We start from the raw sequence: 27248 nt of genomic DNA on the forward strand, positions 1-27248 counted from the left end.
TAGGTATATGTACCTGTAGGTGTATGTAGAGCATAATGGCCGAATGTAAATTAAAGACTGGGTACTCTTTTCTAAAAAACAAATTATGTGGTTATTTACAGTTTTCAATTAAAAAATACTATATATTTGCATATCTTTATTATTTTTATACCTTTTTAGAATAACTGTAAAGAAATAGTGTTGCCCAAATGCAAGAACAAAACTAGACTTGGCCAGTCTTGGTCTTGCAGCAAGAGTCTCGCAAGTCTTGCAATTACCCATTAGCCTGTGGCTATTAAACTTTACTTTAGTTATTAGAACAACGCAACAGCGTAAATACATTTTAAACTATAATTAACATAGCCATGGTAAATACCAACCATATTAATAAATGTCTAAACATTTCATGAGAAATTACAAAAAAAATTAAGAGCATCAAACTTGAGAACTTCGGCTTATAGCGAAAGAGAAAATAGTGTTAAAGTTAAACAATAGAAATTCTTTCTGTATACCTGTCACAAAAACGGAACTATCAATATGACAAGTAAGATATTAGGAATAAAGTTAAAATTAATCGTAATTCGCACCTTGATAGAATATGAAAAAAAAAACATAGATAACTGGAGGAAAGCTGAAGTTAATATAAGATCTGCACATTAAGAGAAGCACTTCAAGAACTCATTTATAATTCGAAATATTGCTTATATGAATTTTTACAAAGTGAAGGGATTCCATCCCTTATGAAATTATTATATAACTTCATATAAGAACTTTCAATATTTTTCCACATATTTTTAAAAATTATGTCTTTGAAAATTTACCTTATAACAGAATCATTCAACCTTATTTATATTAATGTAGTCTGTTGGGATCCAAAAGAAACAAAAATCATAGTATATTTTTAACTTTAAAGTTATGGTTTGATTTAAAATTCATCGAAACGTGTAGGATTCGAACGTGTCACTTCCGGCGAACTAGTATTTAAACTTTAAATGGAATTTCAAACGATACATTTATTGGAAAGCAAGTGAAACGTATATGATAGGTGAGATTTTTTTTTGTATTTATCTTTTAAGGGTCAAGCGTTTTGTGTTGCTCTAAATGTCAAAATGTTTCTTTGTACATAAATATTAATAGAACATTTACAAATAAAAATAAGCGATTTTTTTTCTAAAGATTATGGACAACTTTTTACTTTTTACAAATTGATTTATCTAATGTCTATAGAATTATAATCATGTTACATATAACAAATTATAATCTTTTATTAATTTCGTATCTAAACATTGATCAGATTGTGATGCATCTGATTGTCCAAAAAAAATACAAATATAATTTTTTTAGAATCTCCATAAAGTTATTTTTAAAAGAAGTCAGTTAAAAACAGATTTAGTTTATTTACTTTAGGGAGATATTTTATTGAAAATATATTTATTTAAAATATTCAAAACATAATTATCACAATGTGAATGAAGCCATAAATACGACAAACATCAACTGTCATTTGAGAAATGGCGGTGAATCGTTTGCGATGTTTTAACTAACTTTTGGATAATAATAAATAGTTAGAAATGCATATTAAACAGGTATTAATAAACATTACATTGAATTTTTAAAGAGATAAATTTGATTTCCTTATGTTTTTCAAAATCAGAGACTATGACGTGTGCCTATGTGTGACAAACTGTATATAAATTGTTTTTGTTTATAGGTGATTATTCAAGGGTTTAAGAGTTATCGTGAACAGATAGTGGTAGAACCCTTTGATAAACGGCACAATGTAGTTGTTGGACGTAATGGTTCCGGAAAAAGTAATTTTTTCCATGGTAAGTTATTTCAACCAACATAACAAAAACTGCTATTTTGTTTTACATTACATATTAGATGTTGGTTTCAAAGGATCCGTACAATTTTATATTTACCCTTGAGCTTATGATAATATCATTGTTATTAGGTGTTTAAAGTATTCAGATGTTCAATTGTTCTGTCTCAGCTATCCAGTTTGTACTTAGCGATGAGTTCTCTCATCTCAGGCCGGAGCAACGTCTGGCGCTACTACATGAAGGCACTGGACCTCGGGTGATATCAGCTTTTGTTGAAATCATTTTTGACAACTCTGATAATCGAATTCCAGTTAGTACTTTAATTTTTTTATTTGTTATAAAACATAAGATTTCTTGTTGATGCTTTTGAAATGAAAATAAGACATGATGTTCTTAAGCATTACGTTTTCAAATAATATATACAATTGTTTGGAATAGATTGAAAAGGATGAGATTTTCCTCCGACGAGTCATTGGTTCTAAGAAAGATCAATTTTTCCTCAATAAGAAAGTTGTACCAAGATCGGAAGTACTAAATCTACTGGAAAGCGCTGGTCTCTCCAACTCTAATCCATATTACATTGTGAAACAAGGAAAGGTAAGCTTTGCAATTCTTTGTTGGAAGCATAAGTTTATGTTAAAAATTAATCTTCATAATATTCATATTTTTCTTACAAGAATTAATTATGAACAGAGTTAACAATCTTACAGGAAGTAAAAATGAATAAGAGAACTTAAAAATCCTGATTTGTTATTATAGATATTTTTATTAATTCTGTAATAACATTAATTGCGTATTATAGCTTTGGTTAATCATATCTATTTACCAGAGTTGGTCCCATCGGGCCACCCAGCCCTCCCAGTGACACTGTAAAAGCCAATAGGGCTAACAGCTACAGTCAAGTCGAAAAAAAACTATTCACCTATCGATGTACATTTAATTTTATTTTGGAAACCTTTGACATTATAAAATATTTGTGAAGAGCCTTTTCCAGAATTTTTCATTCATATATTTATTTTCAACTGGAATTGAGATATGGAATGAAAAATTTGCCACTATGACGAGGATTCAAACCTACTACTATTGATATCTATTGATTGTTTTTGTTGAAACTATTTTATTCCACTTTCTCTCAACAATTCTTAATTTGACTAGCTTTTATTTCAACCGAAATCGCAGAATTGATATTTCAATTCTGACTGTGTCAATAAATTCTTTGTTCTGTAGTATTTTCTATTCAATTGATAGCCAACATTGTATTAAGGCTAAAAATATTGTATAAATTCAACATTATTACATTTACTATTACAGATTAATCAAATGGCAGTAGCCCCTGATTCGCACAGATTGAAATTGTTAAGAGAAGTAGCTGGTACAAGGGTTTACGATGAGAGGAGAGAGGAATCTGTTACCATATTGAAAGAAACTGTCGGGAAGGTAAATATACAGTAATATGTATGAAATAATTTATGCCATTGACACTTTTATTATATTTTACTCTTATATTTCATGAACCAAGTATACTATATGTATTTTTCTAAAACTAAATATTTTTTAATTTTTTTTAATCATCTTATTACATGAATGTGACGAGTTTTTTTTTTTACAAGTTGACATTTACTTTTAAAAAATAAATAAAAAATAGATAAGAGGTTCATTAAAGAAATTGAATGAGTTATAAACAAATAAAATAAATGAAATATTTATGTAACATTACAACATTCTACCAGCTAATGTTATAATAGAGATCCGTATCGTCGGATATTCTAAGAAAAGTTAGTATACTTTCGTAATGGATGTTTTCCCTTGTTAATTTTTAATATATTTATGAAATAAATTATTGGAAGAAGCGAAAATAATTTCAATAATAAAATGACAAAACATATACCAATCACGAATCTTCAAGTGTGTGATAAGATTGCTCGCATCAATACTAATTGAATTGAAATATCAAAATACAGTTCTCCTAACAACAGATCCTGTTAATGAATATGTGTACAGAGATCTGGTCCACGATATTATTTGGCCCATCACTAGTACAAATTGTTTCTTTATTTAAGGTTGAAAAAATTAACGATTTCCTCCAAACCATTGAAGAGAGGCTAAAAACGCTTGAAGAGGAGAAAGAGGAATTGAAGGAATATCAGAAATGGGATCGCGCCAGACGTGTCCTTGAGTTTATAATACATGACACAGAACACAGAGAAAACAAACGGAAACTGGAAGATGTTTGTTTTATTTTTTTGCTTATGTTTCTTTTTAGTCTATCTAAGAATTTTGTTTTTTTATTTTTTTTTTTTGCAGTTAGAGAAAATGCGTGCCAACAGTGGCAAAGAACAACAACATTATGCCGACATGGTGAGAGAGGCTCAAGATCATGTGAGAGAAGCAAACAGGTGATATATAATTTATAAATAATTTTTTAATACTAGCTTCTAATTACATATATTTAAAAGCTTGAATGATATTGATTTATTTATAATTTCTCAATACAATAGACTTTTAGAATAAGGTAGTTTATTTTTTTTTATATAAAAAAGTTTTATATTATTATCTTTATTTAAATCATATTCATTATGTTATTTATTTATATAGAAAACTAAAAGAAGCCAGAAAAGATGTGGCAGCAACTCGTGAAGAGAAGGACATACTTTCAACTGAACAACAGCAGTTGTTGAGAGAAAAGACGAAGCTCGAGCTCGCCATCAAAGACTTGACAGACGATGTTGACGGAGATAACAAGTCTAAGGTAAACACACATTAAACCCTATTAATATACTAGCATCATACATGCGAAAGACTGAGTATGTATGGACAATAGATGTTTGTCCTTGACTCACGTAAAAACTACTTAACTGATTTTCATAAAACTTAACAACAATCTAGATTAGACAAAGAAATTACGTGACATGGACTAGAGACGCCGCAGCCGGTCGGTTAGCGTACCGATTATTTCAACATACCATACCATTTACAATTTTCTCTGAGCCTAACTTCGTAGCCGACAAAGACAAAGACTTGAGCATAAGTTTAAGTGGTTATTCAGTTGTATTTTTGCTTTAGAGCAATTTTTTTAAATTAAAATCGGCAAGCGTCCCCCGTGGTCATCTGCAACATAGGGGGTGTTCATCCCTTATGTTGCAGATGCATTGCTGACCATGATTGTGGGAGAGGGAGAGGGAGGGTAGGAAAGGCCTCTCTCTCTCATCGGACGAAATGCGGCCATTAAAGGTTACTTCACGCAGATCCTCTGTGAGGGTAGAACTTCCCCGAGCGAGCAAGCTCATGTTCTAGCTGTAATAACTTGATGCAAATAAGCACTGCTTATCCTACCCATACAACAACTAAACCTATATTGTTTAATTCTTACATTCTTTCAATCACACATTACGGAATACGAATGTTTACCAACATTTAATATGTCACATAATTCAAATTTAATTGTCAATCTACTCGGTGTATATATTCTATACAAATAATCTCAAGGACGATCTTCAAATCTCGTGTTGTACGCAGGAAACATTTGTATGTGTGTGTGCAAAAATATGCATAATGCATGTGTTAGGGTTTGAGAGGCACTGATCACAGCAGAATCGCCTTGCGGGCCTGTGGCTCAGCAGAAGAGCGGCGCGTGGGACAACCCGTGGGGTTTTAGTCGGTAGTGCGTCCTCATCAGGACGAGAGTCCGACATAACTCCTCTTTCTTCCTCCCCAAGCAAGAGAGTATGCATTAAGCATTTCCCCACGAGAAAAAAAAAAGGGTTTGAGAGGCGCCGCTTCCTTAACCCTACTCGTTTAAAAAGTCATAGAAACTGTCAAATGAAAAGGGACTATTTAATTTGTAGGTATATTTTTTCGCCATTTTGCCGTTATTGCCTTTCTAAGCGCAAGTGAATAAATTTTAATTAGATAGTAAATTAATTTATTAACGAATTATGGAAAAATATAGCTGTGAGCTCTGCACGATGATGTGTGTTTAACGAAATTAATTACGAGTACATTTTCAATGTTGTCGCTTGACGATAGAATTAAAATAGTTACAAAGGGAAGGTGTGTGACCTGTTTAGATTTAACTAAAAAAAGGTTACGTTATGCGATGTAATAAAATATATTATGATAGGTTTTATTAGGTAGCAGGTTGTGTACACACAAATAAGTTATTTTGTTTTCCTTGTTTGTTGTTTTCAAATAATAACCATGTCTGGATATGCGCTGGATATTCCAATTTAGATAACTTTCATAAAGCGGTGATGAACAGCACGTAATCGTTTTAAGGTACTTTTGTAGTTAATAGATTTATAAAATATATAGTTCTGATCGGAATGCTTTAAATTTATTCGCGAATATTATTAAAATTTTAGAGGAGGAAATTATGACGAAAATTGGTAATTTTTTCAAACATATTCTGCTTACCCTACCCCAAATCTTTGCAGTTAGGCTCTACTACCTTGCAAATGACTAGATAAATATACTTCTAGACATTTTCGTAATTTTATGCCATTAAAAATCCGTTCTTATTGTACAGGAAAGAGCGGAAGCTGAGCTGGAGCGTCTCCGTCAGCAGATTTCGGAGAAAGAACGCGAATTAGAGGAATTGAAGCCCAAGTACGAGGAGATGAAGGCGCGGGAGGAAGAATGTACGCGAGCGCTCGCACTGAACCAACAGAAACGACAAGAGCTATACGCCAAGCAAGGCCGCGGCACACAGTTTACATCCAAACAAGACAGAGATCGATGGATAGAGAAAGAGCTCAAGTAAGCAAAAACAACGGTGTACGAATTAATGATATGGAAAATTAACTACAAAATAAAATATCTCATCTTAATTAAAGAAATGCGATTTGTTAAGTGCTGAAAACTCTACTGTTATTGACAATATTTTTTTACTAACAATTCAATCTTAAACCGAGCTACTATTACAATTACCACTCAATTAATATATCAGTCCGTATAAGAGTCCCATTTAAATAAAATTTATGAGTTCTCATTACTTTACCACACCCAAAAAATTATGAAACATTACTTTATAATACAAATAAAATCTACCAAAATCAATTGAAAACAACAGATCACTGAACAAACAAATAAAAGACAAGAAGGACCACGAGAACAAACTACGCGAGGATCTGAGAAGGGACGCGACAAAGCTGACGGAACTGGAGAAGAGAATCGAAGAAATGACAAAGGAAATGGAAAGACAAAGGGTCGCCATCGACGAACACAACAAGCAGTACTACGAGTGTAAGAAGAAAAAGGATCAGGAACAAAGCACTAGGAAGTGAGTTGCTTTAAATATTCACTTACTATAGTACATATGAAGATATCAATTTCATACAACTCACTTAATAGTTAGTAGAATTATTCTCCCTTCAGTATTTCACAGTTTTCGTTAGTAAAACTCTGATGAATTATAAGTAACTTTGGTGTATTCGTATATTCTAAAATTCTTATATGTAAAAATTAAAACCTACAGAGTAATCTCAAATGCGTAGGTACTGAAAATAATATAATGTTAGAGTCTCTACATGTTCAACATCGATTCAGATACTAAAATTTAACACAAATGAGCTCCTTATTTGAAAGGAACGTAAAAATATAATTAACCCAAAATAATATTCAGATAGAGATGAAAGTAGGGAACACCTATAATATATATATTTACATAAAAACAAATTTTATAGCGAGTTATGGCGTAAGGAGACCACATTAACTCAGAATTTGTCTTCCTTAAAAGAAGATCTATCTAAAGCCGATCAAGCACTTCGCTCCATGGCTGGAAAGGTAAGGAATATGAATTATAATGTAATATTTTGTTAATAAAGCAAATAAATACGTAATTCTCTAATAAAATTCTCTTACATAACCCTAGCCCATACTAAACGGCAGAGACAGTGTTAGGAAAGTTCTAGAAACTTTCCAAGAACGTGGCGGTGAGTGGGCCAAGATAGCCACACAATACTATGGCCCTGTTATAGAAAACTTTAGCTGCGACAAAACTATATACACAGCTGTTGAGGTTTGTTACTTTCATTATAACACATCTCAAACAATGATTATGTCGTACATTTCGCGAAATTACATATATATCAGTATATTCTTTATAATTATAAAGCACTCTCGTAATAATTAATAAAATATTTTTTATACCAAAATCCAAAAAAAAAAACCATATATGTAGTTCATCTATCAAGTAATTAACAAAATATTGTAATAATTCAACACAACAAAAGATATTAAAACGAAAACACATTTCTCTTCTGTAAATAATCCCTACCACTCTTTCCTAATAAAATCCATAACCATTAGGTTAAGTAGCAATACATTCGTCATAATATTATTTATGCCCTAATATTTGAGTCCATAGCTCTTTAGCATAACATATGAATCCCATTCCAGGTTACAGCCGGCAACAGACTGTTCCATCATATAGTGGAGTCGGACACCGTCGGTACTAAAATATTAAAGGAGATGAATCGTCAAAGCCTCCCCGGCGAGGTGACCTTCATGCCCCTCAATAGACTACAAGTCAGGGACATGGTTTATCCTAATGATAACGTAAGGAAAATTTATACTGATGTTTAATTTATGCAATAAATTATCTCATATTTATATTAATGACTGAAGTATACTGTTAAATAAATATTGCTTTGATTTGTTATTATCTACTTGATGATTAAGAAACGAAAGTTATCTATAAAAATAATTACATTAAATAAGATTTTTTTTATCGTCACATTAAAAAAAGAGTATATTTTTTTCCATGCGGTCCATTAAACAGTTTTGTATATGAGATCAATAAAATATTTGGTATTTTTAAATAATATGATGTCAAGCGCAATGTAGGTGGATCACTCTATCATATTTGTTGCTGTCATCAGTGTTGCTGCTAACAAAAAACATTAATTACTAAATTAATTTAGTTTCATTGGATACTATATTTCAGAACGCCATAGCCATGGTTCAGAAATTGAAGTATGATCCGAAGTATGCAAAGGCTATGAAGTATATCTTCGGTAAGACGCTTATATGCAGGAACTTGGAGTGTGCCACCGAGCTCGGGAAGCAGTTTCACCTAGACTGTGTCACTCTAGAGGGGGATCAGGTAAAAAAAAATACATTGTTTAAAACATACAACATGTATTAATCTATTATATAATTAATGTGCCTATCAATACTAATTTAGAAAATTTATATCTGTATTATATTGAAGTTACGTATTTTAACTTTAAAACACAAAATGTAATAAATTAATATGAAAATTTACTTCAACATATTTAATTCAAAAATGTAATCAACCTGTATAGTCTAGAATTTTTATAAAATTATAATCAATGACACATTGTAGAATAATTATAATATTTTCTTAGGTATCATCGAAAGGGTCACTCACTGGTGGATATTTTAATCAATCCCGGTCCCGTCTGGAGATGCAGAAGACGAGATCGGAATTGATGGAACAAATAACATCGCTGGACGAAGAGTTGAACACCTTGAGACAGGAACTCAATAAAACGGAGACCAGCATTAATACTATCGTATCTGAAATGCAAAGGACTGAAACGAAACAGGGGAAGGCTAAGTAAATAATCAACAATTATTCTACATTTTACACAACTTATTTATATAAAATAAAAAAAAACTTAAAAGTATGCATTCAAACAAATAAAATTATAATGAAAAAGACAGTAAAATAGAAACTTATTATGTGAAGGTTATGAGAAGGCAGAGGTTAACAAACATCCAAAGTAATATTATAAGTACAATCACACTAAAAAACTAATATTAAGTATACATTTCTTGCAACTTACAACAGACTGTTTAATTAATAAATAAAAAAAGGAACAATTATATCAACGCACGAAAACTTTAATACATATATTATATGCTTAAAAAAATCTTAAATCCCCATAAAGTTTAAAAACAGACGTATCCGCGGGTATAAGCTTATATAACCACGACAGAAAGATATCTATACAATGAATTTTGTACTTCCAGAGATATATTTGACAAAGTCAAAGCTGATATTCGTTTAATGAAGGAGGAGCTTGCGTCCATAGAACGATTCCGCGGACCTAAAGAAAGATCGTTGGCACAGTGTAGATCCAGTCTGGAAGCCATGCAGGCAACCAAGGAAGGGCTCGAGTCAGAATTACACCAGGTATATATTATAATAACATATAGAATTCTCACTTACTTGTTTTGCTTTATTACGTTATATAATAGTTATTAATATGAAGTTTGAATTAAGATTTTACTATTCGATGTTCTTACGTTATTTTTCATAAATGTTAAATTTTTAACGGGATTTTTTAGCTCAAAAAATTAAATAAGTATAAATATATATATATATATATGTGTCAAATGTTCACTTTAGAACAGAACCTAGTAATGTTAATTAAATTTGAATCAATTATTAGATTTAATAATTTACTTCTAGGAACTCATGGAGCAGCTATCTATAGCTGATCAAGGTAAGGTCGACGAACTGAACGACGCCATCAGACGTCTGACACAAGAGAACAAAGAGGCCTTCAGTCAGAGAATGAACCTTGAAGCCACCAAGAACAAACTAGAAAACCTGCTCACTAACAACCTTATACGGTAACATGTTTATATATTAATACAGTATCAGGGTACATGCAAATAAAATAAATATTTTATGTACTTAAGACTGTTTGAGATGTTTTTTAACGAAATAAACTAAACCTTTGTTAGAGATAAGTGTTTAAAAAACCCATTAAAGATCCGACGAACCAAACAAAAATAAACACTTATATAATATCTTTGTGTCGATATATCGATAAATTTGTAATCTTTTTTTATATAATATGAAAATAAATTCAAAAAGATCATACACTATTCGTTATCAGAAGCAAGTGCTTTTCCATCATTTCATAATTTAGAATATAGAAAAAATATAATTTTAAATATTTAATCATTCCAGTCGTAAGGACGAGCTAGTACAAGCGCTTCAAGAGATCTCAGTGGAAGATCGCAAACGTCGTTTGGCGACAAGTAAGGCGGATCTCACCGGCGCTGAGAAAAGAATCAAACAGATCAATAAGGACCTCGAAGATGTCGAGAGAAAGGTCCAAGCCGCGGTCAAGACGGAAAAGGCCCTCAAACTGGATCTAGACAAATGGAGGAATAAGGTTACCCTATATTTAGAATTTAAAAAAAAAAAAATTTAGTAACTAGCAACACTATTTATAGTATGTTTGATGTGAAATCCTACTTCTATATGTTACGTTATATATTTTGCAAAACAAAAAAAAAATATTATCTACATTAATACATAACATTTGTTTTCGTGACAACTAAATCAGATTGTAAATGTGATTATAATTAATATTTAATTATATAACATGATCCGATATAATATATACATATATATAGGAGAAAGAAGCACAAGACAAAATGGAAGAAGATGCCAAGGGTCTGGAAAAGATGGCGTCCAAAGAAGTGTTATTACAAGAGAAAATACAAGAGTCATTGGACAAAATAGCGGCCCTAGGAACCCTGCCTAACGCTCCCGAACTACATTCTAAGTACCAGAAACTATCTTTAAAACAGGTAAGACTCCCTAAATGGAGAAGCTATTGAACTAATTTAATTGTAAATGCTAGTTTGTGAGAATGTATGGCTGTTTGTTGCTCTACTGAGCAGGTTTTGATTAAACTTTACTCTTAAAACAATCCAGCGTTAGATAAACCATACGTTGTTCTGAAATGCGACTGGCTATATTTTTCGCTGCCTTTTGAACCGTATGTTCTACTTATTACGACGAAGTAGCGGAAAAAACTATTAATAAATATTTATATCACTTCAGCTATTCAAAGAACTGGAGAAGGCCAACCAACATCTCAAGAAATACAACCACGTGAATAAGAAAGCTTTGGATCAGTTTATAAGCTTTTCGGAACAGAAAGAAAAACTGTACAAGAGGAAGGAGGAACTCGATATTGGGTGATTATTGTCATTAAATATCATTTTTCCTATTAAATATATATTATATAAATAAAAAAAAAATGTTTATATATTAATTTATTCTTGAAAAACAAAAATCTGTTACAAACGATATTATTTACCAAAGGTCTCTTTGTCTTCGATCGCTTGAATGATTTTCTTGTATATCAAATCTCGCTACTTTTGCGTACAGAAAGTCCAAGTGGTTAAATTTGTTCACTTTATACGCGGCGTCGACGTTCGGGAGCTTATTGTATAGTATTTTAACGTCGGTCACATTAGACAGCCAGTCGTTATCGCTATAGAATAGTCGTATGGGAACACTCACTCTGCTCAAATCGTAGTCTGGCGGCGTTATGGTTTTGTATTTCACTAGATTTTCTATCAAACCGTGATCATAGCGACAGAACCTACCAGAACTATAAAGTTGTCCGTAATGAAAAAACTGTCTCAACGCTGTGCTGCTCGAATGGGCGTAGATGATTCTCAAGAGATGCGTCTCCGTATACTTATAGTCGTGCCCTATAATCTGTTGCATGTAATTATCGCAGGCCGTCAAAAAGTATTTACAGATCAGCCCTAACAATGTGTTGTAATGGTCCACGTAACTGTTGGACGGTAGGTAGTTCAATAAACCGTATGTCGGTGCGAACAGTTTCAACATAAAACTCTTAGCGTTACTCATCCACGCCACCGGTGCCAATGAGAACATTACATCAACTCTGTCGTTGTACTCCGGTCTTAGAGACATCATAACGTAAAACGAAGTTGTTCCTTGGGAATGTCCAACGTAGTATAATTTTCTGAATCCTGTCTCCTTGAGCGTGTAGTCTATCGTGGCCGGCAGGTCGTAAAAGCCTATTTCGTCCCAAGAAAACTTCCAATACTCGCTCCCGCTTCGTTTCAGGGATGTATGCTCTGTCGAGTATTTATTTCCTCTTGCGTTGCCCATCCAGACATCGAATCCTTTGTCTGCTAAGATGTAAGCCAAAGCATATCCAGGTCCTTGCAGTACCCAAGCATCCGAGGAATCTAAGACACCGTGCATGAGAAATATCGGGATATTTCTTTTTAAATTAATTCTCGGCGGTATTCTATGCACGGTCAAAACATAGCCATCCTCTGTGACCACCCTGTGCTGTTCTATCTTATAACCATATTTTGTTACTAATTGAGTTATATTTAGATTCGCATCCTCGAAATCAACGGGAGACGACGAGTTTGATCTAACAATCCCCTTGTTATTATCACTCTCAATGACGTTAAAACAAAATAACCCTTGTATTAACGCTAATATGAAACAGAAATGTAAATAGGACATGTCTGCAGAATGGAAATAACGTTGAATGTAGCGCTTTGGAGGTCCACCATCCTATTATATAGGAACCATGTATCACAAATGTAATTACCGACGTGTAACCCATGTCCCTAATTAGTTTTTAACTGTCGTGAACTTGACATACAGCTTAGATAACCTATAATACTTATATTTAACCTAAATTACTTTGAAATTACTTTTGCGATATATTTTTTCAGTGGCGAAAAGATCCGGGAGCTCATCGAGACGTTGGAACATAGGAAATTAGAAGCGATACAGTTCACGTTCAAGCAAGTCAGCAAGAATTTCACTGAGGTGTTCAAAAAGTTGGTCCCTCAAGGCAGAGGGAGTCTTATAATGAGAGTGGCGCCCGACGAGGGTCAAGATATACCGGATGTTAGTATGAAATTAACGTAACTTGACTGTGCAGTAGAAAAATACATGAACTAATACTTAAAACTCACTCATAATATACACAAAGCGATACACTTTGTCCTCATGATCAAAGCATCGGAACAATTTTACTGCATATGTGTTCTTCAATTTACAATTTGAATATGTTCAAGGGAAGAGTGAATAGGTTTCAGCTGAATGGTGCGCTTACCGTCTAAGATTTTACTTGCCATCAATTGGAATGATAGCCAATCATAATCAATTTTTAATTAAAGAAGAAATATTCTTAAAAGACATTATAAAAAATGCTTTGATATAACAAAATGTTCTTATACGTTCCTATATTATTAGTCATCCTTCAAAGTTTTTGTAAAAACTGTACAGCACATTCAATATCTGATAGAATGTCCTTTATGTTGTTTAATAGTAAAATTCAGAAAGTGATTTTATATTCATCAAAAAATCTTGAGTTTGGTACATTTGTATAAAATACAAATAATTCATATCTGTTTCATTAAACAAAGACAACTGTACAAGACTTATGTCATACAAATCACAGATAGATTTTTTCCTTCACGTATACTGTTTACTCCTATCATATATACACACACTTACTATATCTACTATTGTATAACTAGCGAGCTAACGCGGACCCGTTCACTGGCGTGGGTATCAAAGTATCGTTCACTGGAGGTGAAGGTGACATGAGAGAAATGAACCAATTGTCCGGAGGTCAGAAGTCACTGGTCGCCCTAGCACTCATCTTCGCCATACAGAAATGTGATCCAGCACCTTTCTATTTGTTCGACGAAATTGATCAGGTTTGTAGCTTCTAGTAAATATAACATTTAGAATTCGTATAAGTCTTATATATATAAGTATTATAATATGAATTTAACAGTCAGGAGGCAAGATCGATGGAAACACATTCACATAACAGACCACAGATACGTAAATTTTATAGAGCATATCATGACTTAATATCAAATAATGATGTTCCAAATATTTAATGACGTGTGTAACTTAGACCTTAACTAAGAAGAATAAATGTAAATTTTAGACTTATTTATATTAATAGTTACAAAGAAATAATAATATAATATAATTCCAGGCTCTAGACGCTCAGCATCGTAAGGCGATCGCGAACATGATCCACGAGCTGTCGTCGTCGGCTCAGTTCATAACGACAACTTTCCGTCCGGAGTTGTTGGAACACGCCCACAAGTTCTACGGAGTCAAGTTCCGGAACAAAGTGTCGCACGTGGAGTGCGTCACGCGCGACGAGGCCAGGGATTTCGTAGAGGACAGCGCTACGCACGCGTAGACCCGCTACGGATAATACGTTACATCGTAAATATATATATTATCTGTAATGCTCTCAGATCCGCATATGTTTTATGATTAACAATACATATCTTATGTTCAGATTCAACTCCCCTGTTGAAAAAAATTATCTTTCGATGGCAAATATTTTTGAATTATTTTTAATTTTTGCCATATTAAAAAAAAGCATATTGTTATTTAATTGTTTCAGATATATAAGCGTCCCGGAAGAGGTTTTTCTGTATTAAAATTTAGTTTATTTTTTTTATAAGAATTGTTTACAACACTCCAGACGCATTAATATACGAAGCGACAGTTTAATACGAACGTTATGAACGATGTTGTATGGAGATAATAAATTACCTTTTTCTATGTATTTCTAGATATTTTAAATTATTCTGCAGTAATTTTTTTTATCTACGTTTATATTTACCTTCGATCAGGCGCCTTCAGATTCTTGAGATATTTATTTACACGAACACTTTGTTGAGTTTATTTTGATGATTGCAGTGATTACATTTCATTTACTTTAATTTGACTTTTTATTGTATAAGTTTTTGATAATTTTAAGAGAATATTGACATATTTCTAATTTTAGATCTTTAATACGGTGTTAAATTTAAACACAGGTTAATAAATGATAAAACTTAAAGGTTTTTATTTAAACGTTCTATTTATGATATGAAAAAAAAATCTCAAATTTTTGAAAATTGCCATAATACCTGGAAGCAATTTAAGCAATTCTGTTTAAGAACTATGAAGCGGCACAATAAAATTAATTGCAGAAAAAAGAATACGAAAAAAAGACGATTTAAAAAAAGAAACTTTATTGCAGATTTTATTCTTGTATGACGTCATCAAACTTCACAGACTTACATCGTTATTGCTCTCAGATTATAACGTTCGGAAATAATATATTACATAAACATTTGTCGTTTTTTTTTTTAAATATAATTGTGATATGTTCTAACCAAATTATTGCGAGAATGAATACTTTTTTGTAACGTTTAATAAGTTTTAAATACAATCGTTCACAATTCATAGCATCAGAACTATTAGATAGTTTATAGTAAGAGTATAGATAGAAGATATAAAAATCTACGTAACACACAAGTTCACCAACAGACCACGCGAGTTAAAGGCACACGTCACTAAGAAAATTTCAATTATTTAATTATTTATCGCAAGGAACACGCTAACATTATCATAGAAAACATCATTTAAATCTAAAATATTATTTCTTGCAAACTATCATCTAAAAGTTTAAGTAAAAATTCAAGGAGAATCATTTTGGCTTCATTAACAGTATATCGATTTCGTCAACCTACCCTCTACGATACACTAGAAGTAGCTGCTTAATACTAAAACGTATCACAAGAAGTGCGATAACGAGTTTAAAACTCTATTACAATAATAACGTAATTATATAAAAAACAATAAATGAACACATTTATCAAACGAACGTAGGATTAATAAAAAAATAAGATATATGAAACATAATAAAACTATCGCTATAACCGTCTAAGGGGCACAGCGTACGGTGAATTCCAATCTCTTTCGAACACATCCTGTAGTTCTTTCCTTATATCCTTAGTATTGTTCATATCGTGAGGTTCGTACACGAACGCGACTCCGGCAGTATCCACGAAGTAATCGCCGTACCAGTTGGATGTGCCGATGTACGCCGTCTTGTCGGTAACCATGTACTTGTTGTGGTTCACGCGAGCGTACGGTATCTTGTCCTGCTCCGGCGTCGACGGGACTATGAAGCGCCTCTGGATTTATAAGACGGTTTATGGAAACTATTATTAACATTACATATATGTTAATTTTAAATAATACGAGCATCATGCTTCTTTATTACTTTAACGAATTACACTAACTAGTTTAACTAATAAATTTAACTATGAGACAAACTCACAAAATCATAAGATCACTATTTTTCGTACTTTTTTTAAATTGCGATTTTCTAATTATTTGATGTGATATAAAAGTATGCGTCCGTTAAATATGTCTCTGTACATTTATATATCCGTGTACAAGTACATATGTGCAAGTAAATCTCACCACTTGTAGGTCGACCCTGGTGTAAGCTCCTTGCAGCGCCGCCAGTGATGCGAGGAAGTGTTCCTCAGCCGGCTGAGAGTGTTTCCACCAGCTCACTAACAAACGAACACGGGCGCGCGTCTCCAAGGCAGCGCGACGTAGAGCGTCGTCTATCTTAGGCCAGAACCTGCATACGAACACTTACATTATTTGAATAGACGTAATTATTTATTAATTAAAGATACTAAGCTATCAATTCACGGAACAATGAACAACAGTTTTAAAATTAAACAAGATATTTAACCAATACAGAGTTCGGGTTTTGGATTCCCTCAGAAGGATATTCAATCATCATCATTTTTAAGGATTATTTTCTTAAAGTAATTGTTATCGTTACTATTCTCCTTCAAAATTACTATTCTATATGAAAATCATCATAGTATGTCATAATTACGTACTGTAGTTTCGGCGTGTACTCTAGAGCTGGGGCATAGTCCATGACGGCTACGTAAACGAACTCTTCAGCGGAATGTATGATGTTGACTATGGCGTCGTCATCGTTGGTGCGGCCGGTCGGACTCAGCGGCGGCGGAGAGCTCTGCATACAATAACAAACTCTTAGTCTAAGCCTAATTAAGCCGTTACCGGAAATAAATATATCGTTAGAATGTAACTCGACTTATTTTTAAATTATGAAAATAAAATGTCGATGTTATATTTATACCTTAGGAATAGCAATTCTTTTATATGTATATTATATATATTTATAAAGTAATTAAATATTTTATTAGTATGTATATTCGATTAATCTGCTCAGATAGGTTTAATTTTTAGAAAAAAATCGTCATCGTGTCCTCTGGTAAATAAAATTGAAAGTCCCTTTACACTATAACTTAAAGTACTTAACAATAGATGGCGTTGTTAAGCAACATTCATGCAATGAAACTGTAATTTGTATATAACGATCTCACAACAATGAAATAAATGAATCGAAATCATCCGACATTTATTCTACAATACAAAACAGGTTCTTAATAAAAATATGGGTGAATTCAAAACATTATAATGGCCAGTAATTGTGAGTGTAGGGAAAGATTGTCTAATGTGTTCCAAAATTAAATTCGTATGTCAAGTTACAATTTACTGATGTATTGTATTAGCTTTAAAGGCGTCTCCGGAAGAAGTATGTAGAGGTCAAATCCGTTGGATGTATACGTAAGTAACCGTCGGAAGTGCATTACTCGCGGAAGACGTGTAATAAAATAATGTTTGACACCACCACCCTGACGAGTTTTCATGGAAAATAAAATGCAAATAATATATATTTTTTTCGTTCATTAATCTTCGAACGTATAACCTATGTGTATACACGAATGAAAAATTGTAAGCTGTCCGTCTTGACGTTGAGAGCAAAGGTAAAATCATAAATAGGTAACCTATATTAATTTCAGTGAACCTTTGAAAATTGATCGAGTCTTTATATTTTATGTATAAAGATTATTCGTATATACATATTAAACAATGTGGGATTATTCAAACACATTGATAAAGTCACAATTTATTGTGCTTCGTATTAAAACAACGTTACACAAAACAAATGATCGCATTCATTAATTCCCAGACATCAACGCCCTTCGACCGTGTAAAGGTTTGTTTACAATGGTCGTAACAACGGCTCTCTAATGACTTAACGTTTCGTTTTGAACTCTGTCTACTAAATTAACCTAATATGTTAACATAACCTAATTGTGCTTTGGATAATTAATGCCTATAACAAATGGCATCAAAGAATTATTATACGATCTAAGCTTCGTGAGATACACGTTAACATCTAAATCTCCTATTGAACAACTGACGTAATTATCGAGGCTATGTTTGAAATTAATTAATTATACTTGTGTAATAAATAACCTCTACAAACTGAGATAATTAAATATCCCCATCCCAAGTCAAAGATAACGAGGGTAGTGAATAAATAAAATATTTATTTTGTTAGAGCGTTCATTTTTCATATAAAAAATTAAGTCTGATTAATGTCCGGATCGCGTGGACGAGGTAACGATATACCATTACCCTTAGTATTAGTTTTCATTCTTGACTTAATACGGGCAGTTTGACGATACGAATACATCCGATGTATTGCGAATGAATAAAAATACGATGGTTAGTATATTTTTTACACATTAATATTCTTATGTAAGATAAATAATTTAAATATAACCTTTTTATATAAAGCTTGTCTGACATTAATGTTTAGGCACAGATTGTTTTTAAATCTATTAATTAATTACAAATTATTCAACAATGTTGATCTATTTTAAAATTAATAAAAAAATTACAGTGTTAGTAAAATATACATAGATAGTTAAGAAATATGTCTTTGTCACGTATAAAAACTTATATACGTCACCTTGAAAATAAATAAGTCTTCAGCCAAAGAATATGCACGCGCTTTGAAAAGAAAAAGCGCTATGCAAAATGTACATACAAGTTAACAAGTAACAGCCACTCACGTCTACAAATGTCACGGCAAAGGTTTAATTGCGGTTTTTTTTTTTATTTACGGCCTTGTTACTCAGATTTTATCTACGATTTTATATTTTTTTTTTCTACACAAGCTAAGGTCTTGTCATAATATAATCAGTATATTTTCATATTAAACCCAACGTCATTAAGTTTCAATCCCATTATAAATGAGGACTATTAAGATTAGAATTAACAACATATTTAACTATGAGACATAACATATATATAAACATATACATGAAAAGTTACTTAAAAAAAATATATTTTTTTTATTTCGGTGCTAATATGATAAAAGAAGACGTAACTTTGGAAACCAAAATTGCAACATTCTTTTGCATAATAAAGAATACAAGACCATAAATTCTCATATTTGTCTCCGACAATTAATTAATTAAATTCTTTGGGAAATATATAGTATAAAAAGGAATAAAACATTTTAATATCTTTAAAAAATATTGCCAAAACAATTGTTATTTTGTCCTAAATTAGTTAAGATATTTTTTTTTTTACGAAAAAGCTACTGAAATAATAACGAAAAAAAAAATATTAAAAATCACAACTTTGAAGTTTTTAAGAGGGTGAAATAATTCGACACATTTACTAAATAGTTTAACGTGCTTTTAAAAAAAATATCGTATTTTTTTTACAGATATTACAACAGTTAAAATGCTTCTCTGTCAAAATAATTCACAGTGTTGCCAGCAGACAAAAAAACAAAAAAAAAACGATACAAATGGCTCATATTGAAAATGTTACCACAATATTTTTTTAAGCATAAAATAAGCCAATATTAATACTTGTACAATACTCTTTAAGACGTATCTAATAGAAACGGTATTCAACCCGAAGAATAATAAAAGCGAGTCACAAAGAGCGCTAAAGACTTATTGCGCTATTGTGCTGCGTTATTGAAAAAAATACAAAGCGTAAGCTAAGAGTTATCTATATGTAGTCATAATAATAAATACGGAGCTCGTTACAGTATAAGCGATAAATTAATTATCTCTATCGATTACTTCGATCGACTAATTCGATCGATACTATTGTTAAAGTGTTTATAAATAAGTATAATATATATAAGCTCAATAATAATATTTAAGCAGTTGCTGTAACATTAAAAAAAACAATTATATTGTAATTTACATTAATAAATGCTCCGTAACTGTTACATACATATGTTCTTTAAAAACTATAAATATAGTTACTTACAGTAATAAAGGCTCCATAGCTGTGAGCACCGTCGGATATGTTGATGGGGTGCTCCATGTCTATATCGGTGCTGAGATCCGCTGGCCAGCTGTCCGGTATTACGGCGTCCGAGGTGCCCAGCCTCCAATATACCTGATTATTATATTTTAATAGCATAAATATAATGCAATTATGTCTTATCTGATAATAGTCACGTGTGTTATATTAAACCTATAATCGATACGTAAAAGAAAAAAAAATAAAAAGTTATCAATGAGGCCTTTTTAAATTAATCCTCAAAGTTAGCGTTCCTGTCACGTGTCGCGTCAGGAATTCACTTTCAGGACCGAAAAATTTAATTAAAAAAATTTTTAGGAAATTTTCGATTACAATTAATAGACAGAATTCTGAATATAAAAAATATAAAACGAAAAGATTTTCCAGAAACAGAATGAAATTATTTATGTAGGTATTAAAAACAACTTATATTTGATCAAAAATAATACTGTGAAAAACGTCCCACTAATATTAGTGTTATAAATAAGACAGGCTTGACATCACATTGAAAAAATATAAATAATAACGTATCTTTATTACCGGAGACACGAAATTGACATAATGTTATTTATGTACAAAAATTATGAAGATTATATTTTATACAATGTAAATGTAAAAAAATCTTATAGCATTTTCTAGATATTAACTAAAATAAATTACTATATATACGTACTAATAAAGTATTACATACATTTAAATATGTGTTTTTGATACTGACTATTAATCTAGGTCATGCCCGATGCACTTACAGTTTAGGAATCTAATTTTATATACGTTTTAAAATAGAAATGTATCGTGCCATTGATTTATTTAAATGTGACTATCCGCAGTGACATTAAATTTTATAATTATAATGCGACAGTGCCGGTCCGTACCAGTTAAAAGTTTTCCAAACTTAAAACATCGCAACATAAATGTAGACACGAAGCTATTTTTACCCCATTACATACAAATCTTTTAAGCTGATTCCAGAACGGATATTAAAATTTATTCCGTAATCAAAATTCTATTCGATTTAGGTTAGAATTAAGTGATGGGATTCCGAGATAATTTTGTTACAAAGGACAAAGTAAGAATTAAGCCGGAGATAGGACGGAATTAGATTAGTCTCTTATATATTAGAAATATTTTAACGAAATTATTTGCCCTTTCCCTTTTCCCTCCCTTTCCCACTTTTTCCTAACCCTCTTCCCTAATCAAGGGTTACAACACATCCACAAAACGATGTTGTCCATAGAGAACGGTACTACCTCCATCAGGTAGGCCGTCTGCTCGGTTGCCCCCTTGAGCATAAAAAAATAAAAATAAAATTTGACTCTTATTTTAGATATTTCATTACGTTAAAAGTTACAGATTAAATTTATTTGTAAGTGATGTTTTAGATTTTACAAAAAAAAAAAGTAGCTTGAATGAAAATTAGTTTTTAAAAATTGAATTATAATAAAGCTAGAAATTAAAAGTATACAGCACGTATACCTAGATAACGCTGACAATATTTAGAAAATGAAAAACGGCTTAATGTAGAAAGGTGCCAATATTTTTAATATTTTTCGAAGTAATATCCGTTCCTCTCTTCTTCTTCTTCCTTAGGGCTCTCTTCTATGGCATTTTCGTACGCTTTCACATTCATCTTCAGAGATCGTAAAGCGAATACATCGAATTATTTATTTAGTTATATAGTTTAGTCAGGACTGTATGGCGGATGAATCATAACTATTATTTTTACCTGCCCTAGTCAAATATTCATCAGTCCTAGTTTGTGGGCGCTGTTGTCGAATTTTTTCCAAGACAACAGACAAATAGGGATTGACATTCCAGTGTGCAGTAACTTTCCTTCCAACTGCGAGTACAAATGTCGCGAAATAACCATTCCGACCCAAGAATGAGGCAATCATCTGGTTTCCTTGACTTATTCCTTTTTTTACTTTATTTGGCCGATCCCGAAAGGAATCACCCACTGAGCTGATATCCTTTGGTATCATCACCTGTGACGATGTCAAATACAGCATTTGAGTCACCGCCGTTGAACTTATCTAACAGTTGGCGATACCAGTCCATGCGAAGGGTTTTTCTGGTCGTCGGTTAAAGTATGAGGCATACATCGGGTAGAAAACTTCCTGACGGCTAATTGTTTGTGTAATATTTTTTGAACTTGACTCATCTAGGCTTACACGTATCCGCTGATAGGTCACTCTCTTATCTTCTCTATCATGCGTCGCACAGCACTGATGTCATCTTCAGTAGTCGCTGTTAAAGAGCGACTCTCACGCGGATGGAGACAGTTACGTCCACATTAAACTCGTTAAACCAATAGTAAATAGTGGCACGAGATGGAACTAAATTAAGAAATGCTAATCGCAGCCTATAATAGTATTCTCGCGTTAGGTACTTTTTTACGTGTAATAAGACTTTTAGATTTGCCGCCAATTCACAAAAACAAATGAATGCAATATACTACATTAGGCTACCAAAAAATTCAAAAAAGTTTTCACTATCAATGTTTCGAACTGTCCAGCTCTAAGCATTTTCAGTGTTACCCACGTATAATAAAAAAGGTTTTCATAATAATTACATTATTATTATTAATTATTTTGGTAAATTGTTTAATTGATTATTTTCATAACAATGAGTTATTATTTTTTTTGTAACGGTGAAGCTAACAATAATAATAATACAATTTATTTCAACAAGACCAATAAAAACTTTGTTATTCGTGTTGTTCGATAGAATTTAGAATACATTTTAAATCATTTAGAATACGACGTCGTTAAAGAAACTTATGTATACTCAGGATAAATTTACTTTATGAAGTTAAATTCAGAGCGGAATAATTTGAGCGCTGCTTCGAGTTTTAAAGAAACTTTAATTGTCATACTTTGTTACCAATTCCGTATTATTCTTTTGTAATTTTTTTACCAATTTTTAATAACAATATTGTATTATAATGGCAATTTTTTAATTTGTACCACTTTTTTATTGTTGAAATTCGAGGGAATCCTCCGTGGACGGAGAGAAGCTAACTTGATTTGGTTTTTTTTTATTTCATACAAAAAAACGAATTTCAGAAAGTAAGAAAATCTATCTATAATAAAGTAGAAATGAAAGTGTATATTAGCGCATATAACCAAATAAATACGATAAGATAAGATACAAATATACTCACATCAAATATTTTCCCCAAGTCGTTAGCTAGGCAGGAACAATTGAATGCCACTATGCCCAACTCTTTAACCTAGAACAAAATACAGTTTCATTATGAAATCTGTCATATACAGACTCACACGAATACAGATGTATACACACACATGTACAGATTATACTATATATGGCATGCAAATAATACACATACACAAGCATTCACACTCATAAACTCGCACGTACAACACATTTATATGTACAACCACACTCTATAAGTTCTATACATACACACACACGAGCCGCACCCTCACACTCACACATACACAATCTCTCTATATATACCTGTGTCAAAGACCTCCAATCCATGTTGGCACTACCAATATAAAAATGTGTTCTATCTATGATCCAGAATTTCGTATGCAGCACGCCACCGCCGAGGAGCTTCGAGAAGTTAAGACTCCGTACCTGATAGAAAAATCATTACAATTACCACACATAAAACCGACTTACAAAAATGTTACATTCAATTCATGTTTCCACTAGGATGAGGTAGTGATACTGAGATTCTGTGAATAAATTGTTACGTGATAAAACTCTACCGTATTTTTTTTAACCCAATACCTCAACATAGATACTTTCAGTTTTTCCTTTTTGCCAGCCAAAACTTTCCAGTTTTCGTATGGAGAAACGAAAAGATGGAATATATAATTATTATCAATAAATATTTAAACAAAATAATCAAGACCTTAAAGAAGACCAAATAGTAACAAAGGCTTATTTTTTCAAGTACATTGACCTCTATGAGAAAATTTGTATGGAAATGTATTTCACGTAACATTTAAAAGTCATCTTTAATACCTGTGCAGCTTTCTTCTTAACTAAATATTCAGTATCTATATTAGGGTTTAGCTTGGTGGGCCAGTTTTGAGCAATTTTCAAATTTATATTCCTCTTTGTCCCGGCTGCAAGTAGTGCCTGGAATACTTGCTCGCCCTAAAATACACAACAAATAATAATAAAAAAAAACCTTTTGTATGAAATATTTTATAAATATTTGAGTCAACCAGACAAGATAAATTGTGTAAACTGACTTGTTATGATAAAGAAGTTTTTAACATAAAATGTTGTAGTATTTGCCTTTCAATGACATATTTGGAATGTAATTGTATTATGTATGTATTAGTTTATACATCTGTATATGTATATATTTTTGCAGACCTATTATTGTGAATTAATTCTTTAGGCACTTTATATTTAGGTTATTTGAATAAGATTTTGGTGCTGTTGTATTCTACATTATAATAAGCCTTTGAAAGTTTGTTTACATTTTTTATCTTGTTTCATAGTATTAATGAAATGTCGATAAAATAATGAGCCATTTTATTATAGATTTTTATATTTATGTCATTAAAATGTGAAATGCAAATTCATTTTGTCATAGCTGTAATTATAACTCATATGAAATCAATATGTTAAACATAAAAATATAAATTTTATAACATACCTCTATAGAAGAATTATATGGATATTCCTCATTAAACCTAAGTGTCCAATAGAATGAGGCAATTTCTATGGACGTTTGAGCTTCGTCTATCAAATCTAACCATGCGTTCTTAGTTGGCCTGTGAGTTACATTTGGGGGATACATGTGACCTTCTGGTATACTTTCCACTAATGATAACCTGAAATATTTTTTTTATAAATTTTTTTTGTGCATACAACACGAGGTTTAGCGATTATATATACGAGCGAGTAGTTCTGATTACGGTCACATTGACTGGAAGGCGGCGCTAGTAGCGGCAGGTCGAAAGTATTTCTTGTAATTTTATATAGATGGCACTTTCACTATTTTTACCAAATCATACAATAATTAAAATTATGAAAACAAATCTATAATATTAAAATTGAAACTTTTGCTTTTCTTCTATCTTTTTATAGTATAGTTGACTTTAAATAATTAATTAATTTTAATCGACATTAAAATCTAACCATAAAGATACTCACCTACATTCCTCGGAGCAGTGCAAATTGACATGTGGAGTGGGAAGAACATGTGCTATATTGGGTTGGTCCAGCAGTGGTACCAACACAACCAACACTATAAGCACTATCACTATGGATACAGGGATACAGGAAGGCCGGCACCATATACTGCGTTTCTTCCTTCTGTTAAAAAAATACTCACACCATGTAAAGTTCTTCAAAAAAACTTCTTTGTGTTAAGTCACTTGTTTAATTACTTTTTCTTTTTATTTTAGTACTGGCTTGGCTTCTTTAATACATTATACTAAGAAAATGTTATCATAAAACTTTTCAATCAATATTAATTTAAATAAAGTAATTCTATTCCATTTTTGGTATACAGTAATCTATGTAAATTAAGGAATAAAGATAAATTTTTAAACTTATTATGATATTCTTTTTTAGTAATAAAACTTATACTATTGAAAATTTATCAATTTTAGGTGAATATATCATGTTATATGTGCATATGTTGTTTAAATTTATAAACAATTTGTCATTTGTCATCAGAAATTGTTTTAATCTTCATATTCCAATATCAAAATAATTTGGACCCACTTTTTATTTAATAATTGTTGTATTTTATTTTCTAATACATTTCTTACTGGTATATATTACAATAAAAAAGTTTCTATAATGTGATAAATGTAGTAGACCATTGATTAACACAAATGTATTAATAAATAGAACTAGATTTACATTAAAATATGTAAATTAATTAGGAGAAATTGACATAAATATATAGAAATCGTATGATATTCAATATGCAAGGTGGTTTATCCAGTAATAAATAAATATAAAGTAAGTAAAATAGTTGAAAATGTACTAATAATAATATTACTTACTTATCATGATAGCTATTTCCGTTTTCATCTCTCATCATGAATATTTGCTCCCACTGCTCCAACTCCTCATCAGACGATGACGCGTTCCCCACGCTCCCCGATTCTAGCACAGTCTGGTAACAATGAAGTTGAAATTAATATGCAAATCACAAAATATTCCTATCTATACACATGTTCAAAAATTTAAATATAAAAAAACTGTATGTTAATATTATTTTTTAAATGCCTTACATTCATAACAAAGCTTTTTCATAAAAATTAATTTCATCAATCAATTTCATATTTCAATAAAAATTTTCATAGATACATTTAAACTTACTTTGAAATTTTTAAATATGGATTTGAAAGGAACAAGAAAGTCAGCTAAATATTTCATCATAAAAGTAAGCAAATTCATCAAAATAAGTAATAGAAATAATAAGCGAATCGTTTCGTCTTTGTTTAATATGACGTATTTTTGTTTTAAATACACTTGTTCATTAAGAAGTCACTAATAATTGACATATTTTGACGCAAAAGTCAGTAATTTGAGTTTGACACTTATAACAATCGCAAAGAGTCGAGTACCTGCTAATACCTAATTCTAAAATTTCCAAAAATAACGTAAAATTATATTCGTAGAAT

At 31.5% G+C, this 27248-nt stretch overlaps 2 protein-coding genes across 6 annotated transcripts in view; one reads left to right on the top strand and one right to left on the bottom strand.

The window, feature by feature from the left end:
* Positions 1 to 1465: 1465 nt before the first annotated feature.
* Positions 1466 to 15454, top strand: LOC116769426 (structural maintenance of chromosomes protein 3). 2 transcript variants are annotated; one of them, XM_032660514.2, is made up of 24 exons: positions 1466 to 1565; positions 1691 to 1805; positions 1973 to 2112; positions 2241 to 2399; positions 3114 to 3239; positions 3863 to 4030; positions 4107 to 4198; positions 4398 to 4551; positions 6328 to 6557; positions 6871 to 7080; positions 7484 to 7583; positions 7672 to 7818; positions 8199 to 8357; positions 8746 to 8904; positions 9170 to 9381; positions 9798 to 9960; positions 10240 to 10403; positions 10747 to 10954; positions 11199 to 11375; positions 11632 to 11768; positions 13305 to 13482; positions 14118 to 14300; positions 14591 to 14829; positions 15014 to 15454. In XM_032660514.2, the coding sequence occupies exons 1-23, from the start codon at positions 1551 to 1553 to the stop codon at positions 14801 to 14803; spliced, it is 3609 nt and encodes a 1202-aa protein (XP_032516405.1). In that variant the 5' UTR covers positions 1466 to 1550; the 3' UTR covers positions 14804 to 14829; positions 15014 to 15454. The 2 variants fall into 2 exon arrangements, with proteins under 2 accessions (XP_032516405.1, XP_032516404.1); XM_032660513.2 differs by having other exon boundaries at positions 14591 to 15454.
* A 158-nt stretch (positions 15455 to 15612) lies between these two features.
* Positions 15613 to 27248, bottom strand: part of LOC116769526 (5'-3' exonuclease PLD3-like) — a 30484-nt gene continuing 18848 nt past the window's right edge. For 3 of the 4 annotated variants that reach the window (XM_032660646.2, XM_061522491.1, XM_032660648.2), the window contains exons 2-11: positions 26625 to 26737; positions 25762 to 25923; positions 25262 to 25439; positions 24616 to 24750; positions 24100 to 24222; positions 23783 to 23851; positions 20584 to 20715; positions 17307 to 17446; positions 16870 to 17035; positions 15613 to 16577 (exon numbers count right to left, since the gene is read on the bottom strand). In XM_032660646.2, the coding sequence (XP_032516537.2) occupies positions 16314 to 16577; positions 16870 to 17035; positions 17307 to 17446; positions 20584 to 20715; positions 23783 to 23851; positions 24100 to 24222; positions 24616 to 24750; positions 25262 to 25439; positions 25762 to 25923; positions 26625 to 26737 (1482 nt within the window). In that variant the 3' untranslated portion in view covers positions 15613 to 16313. Of the gene's footprint in view, positions 16578 to 16869; positions 17036 to 17306; positions 17447 to 20583; positions 20716 to 23782; positions 23852 to 24099; positions 24223 to 24615; positions 24751 to 25261; positions 25440 to 25761; positions 25924 to 26624; positions 26738 to 26943; positions 27112 to 27248 lie in introns of those variants that run through there. The other variant, XM_032660647.2, reaches the window with a different exon arrangement.

Source organism: Danaus plexippus, chromosome 14 (genome assembly GCF_018135715.1).
Source record: "Danaus plexippus chromosome 14, MEX_DaPlex, whole genome shotgun sequence".
In the NCBI taxonomy this organism is placed as follows: Eukaryota; Metazoa; Arthropoda; class Insecta; order Lepidoptera; family Nymphalidae; genus Danaus; species Danaus plexippus.

Bases quoted from the DNA above. Each gene is read 5' to 3' on its own strand.
- LOC116769426 (XM_032660513.2), top strand. The intron at 1,806-1,972 runs GTAAGTTATTTC...GTTCTGTCTCAG, and splicing joins AAAAAGTAATTTTTTCCATG to CTATCCAGTTTGTACTTAGC. The intron at 8,358-8,745 runs GTAAGGAAAATT...ACTATATTTCAG, and splicing joins TGGTTTATCCTAATGATAAC to AACGCCATAGCCATGGTTCA.